We start from the raw sequence: 2,741 nt of genomic DNA on the forward strand, positions 1-2,741 counted from the left end.
ATTTTATTGGATATTTTACGTTTTGTCAGTAAGCAATAATATTTGTTTTAGATTTGGATCTAGATCTAATAATGTCAAGCTGTTCTATAACAACATACAAATAATTACAACAATGACCAACAATACCTTATATTGTTATCTATTTCCTCGATAAGAAATCCTTGTCCAGTCACAAAATGAAAGTAAACCTTCTTATCATTAAAATATGACGCAATTTCAAATAATGGCTTATCGATAAAAACCTATCAGTAGTCGATAAAGCTATGAAGCTATGTGAAGATAAAACATAGCACTGTATCTTTATACTAGTTGAATTGAACGCGTTTTATTTGTAACTGCAAAAATGACGAATAGATATTATTTCGAGAGAACAAAAGCATGGATGCTAAACAACAAAATAATCGTATTCCTAAGTTTGCTATCGTTCTGTCTCTTCGTCTCTACCCTCGCGATGGCTGGACAAAGAAACAGGTTGAATAATGAGTTGAGTGATTTAAGAAATAGTATAACAACGGTTAAACCTGCGCCTGATGAAAATGATAATGGCGCGGGTGGTGGAGACAATGATGGCGATGGTGGTACTGATACCGGAAATGGTGACAATGCTGGAGGCGGTGGTACTGATACTGGAAATGGTGACAATGCTGGAGGTGGTGGTACTGATACCGGGAATGGTGACAATGCTGGAGGTGATGGCAATGATACCGGAAACGGTGACAATGCTGGAGGTGGTGGTACTGATACCGGAAACGGTGACAATGCTGGAGGCGATGGTACAGATACCGGAAATGGTGACAATGCTGGAGGTGGTGGTACTGATACCGGAAATGGAGACAATGGCAGTGACGCTGGGACCGACGGAGGAAATAACAACAATGGCACAGACAATGGGAATAGTGCGGGTGAATCAAATGCCAATAACAATGTAGAAAATAAAAATGGTAATGCACCCAACGTAGATGTTGAAAACAAGGAAACTGTTGATAGTCCTGTCGCTAATTTTAACGCAGCTATAGCAGAAGAATTGAATAATGAAGATGATGAAATAAGTGCTGTAGGTGCAAGCAATAGAGATTATGAAAACGATCTCAGTGCACAGTCTCGTATGACTGACAGTTTTGAAGAAAATTTAAGAGGGTTTGATAGTGTTTTGTTAGAGAAGTTAGGTATTGGATCATAAGTTCAGTTAATTTCATTTATAGACTTAGAAAATTGTGCGTAAGATAAATTCGGATTGAAAAATCTGTTTGTGTGTTGATATTCTATATAGGTTTTAATTTTTTTTTTATATACATATATTCGGTTCATATATACTTTTCGTGTTTGTTTTGTAGAATTATCAACCAAGATTGTCACTGGGTTACAAATAACTTTTGATAACGATTCTGTTCTAAATAAGTTTTTATATTTTTTACGTATTATCTGATCCAAGTTTAATTATTGGCATCGTGGCATTTTATTTTAATAAATTAATACCATTTTTCTGTTGTAATGTAGCAAAATTCGTGCAGTAGAATTCCTCCTAACATTATATTACCTACTTCTAAAACACATTACTTAATAATATTTTACAGTTCATTTTATTTAAATCCATTTCTTTCATTGAATCTATTTCTATTTGTTGTGCAACGTTCAGTTTTTATCTAGGATTATCAATTGCCTACGTCAATTATTGAAACTATATATTTTGTCTAGATATGTGTGTTGTTAAAAATTATTTTTTATGTATTTCATAATGTATGATGATTATCTTCAGTACTAGTATGTTTTTTAAAGGGAAAACCCTCAAAATTAGCGTAAATTACTTTTTTATGTTGTCAGTTATGATTAAATCAATACTTTTATCGATACTGTTATCAGATAACATTAAAAGTGTCTACCATCGACTTATAATTAAATTATAATAAATGTTTTCTTTATAAATGTTGTATATTCAATTGTTTAATATTTCACCTTTCTTTTCATAACCCAGATCTATTTATCTTCTATTAGTTTTTAATATTATAAAGCTGAAGTGTTTGTTTGTTTGTTTGAACACGCTTATCTCAGGAACTACTGGTCCGATTTGAAAAATTATTTCGTTGTTAGTTATCGAGGATTTCGGTGTTAGATAGGCTATTTATTGAGGAATCACGCTAAGACCAACAAGAGTGGAGGAATGCGGGTAAAACAACGGGGCACAGCTTGTGTGTATAAAATTTGTTAATAGAGTAGTGATGGCTCAATGGTTACCATCGATTAATGTAGAGATAGTAAATTATTTTTTTTTTCTATAAAATATTTGCATATTATTCACATGACCGTACGTAAATTACTTCGTGTCGGTGAAAAATCTTCGGTCCTTCAGGTATTTATAAGTTCCTATTAACGTAAGTACCTTGAAAATATAAGTTTTGGGTAAAAAATTGGTTGTCTGTAAAGTCGGTTTACTGACGGTAGTTGAACGTGACAACATCTTAAGGCCGATTGTGCTTCTTTGTCGCTCGTTCCGCGCTCTCGCTTGCACTTCAAGGCCTTACGGAACGCCTCAGAGCGAGGTAACGCCGCATGAGTCATGTTTTTTCGTGCGTGCAGCCGGCTCTATCGAATTATAAGACGTTGTCACGTCAAAAATAAAAATAATACTAAAATACAAATCTTTATTGATATAATAATATAAGAAATGTATTTATTCTTCGTCACCAAAATCCACGTTTTCTTTTCATAATAGGCGGTAACGATAGTAAAATAACAGATAGATT

The 2,741-nt window shown here is 33.6% G+C and overlaps 1 protein-coding gene across 1 annotated transcript; it reads left to right on the top strand.

The window, feature by feature from the left end:
* The first annotated feature begins 299 nt into the window (after window positions 1–299).
* On the top strand, window positions 300–1,313 carry LOC123698358 (cell wall protein IFF6-like). Its single transcript, XM_045644960.1, has one exon. It carries the CDS (start codon window positions 344–346, stop codon window positions 1,178–1,180), a length of 837 nt encoding a protein of 278 aa, XP_045500916.1. The 5' UTR covers window positions 300–343; the 3' UTR covers window positions 1,181–1,313.
* The last annotated feature ends 1,428 nt before the right edge of the window (window positions 1,314–2,741 follow it).

The sequence above is a fragment of the Colias croceus genome, chromosome 16 (genome assembly GCF_905220415.1).
Source record: "Colias croceus chromosome 16, ilColCroc2.1".
Taxonomy (NCBI): Eukaryota; Metazoa; Arthropoda; class Insecta; order Lepidoptera; family Pieridae; genus Colias; species Colias croceus.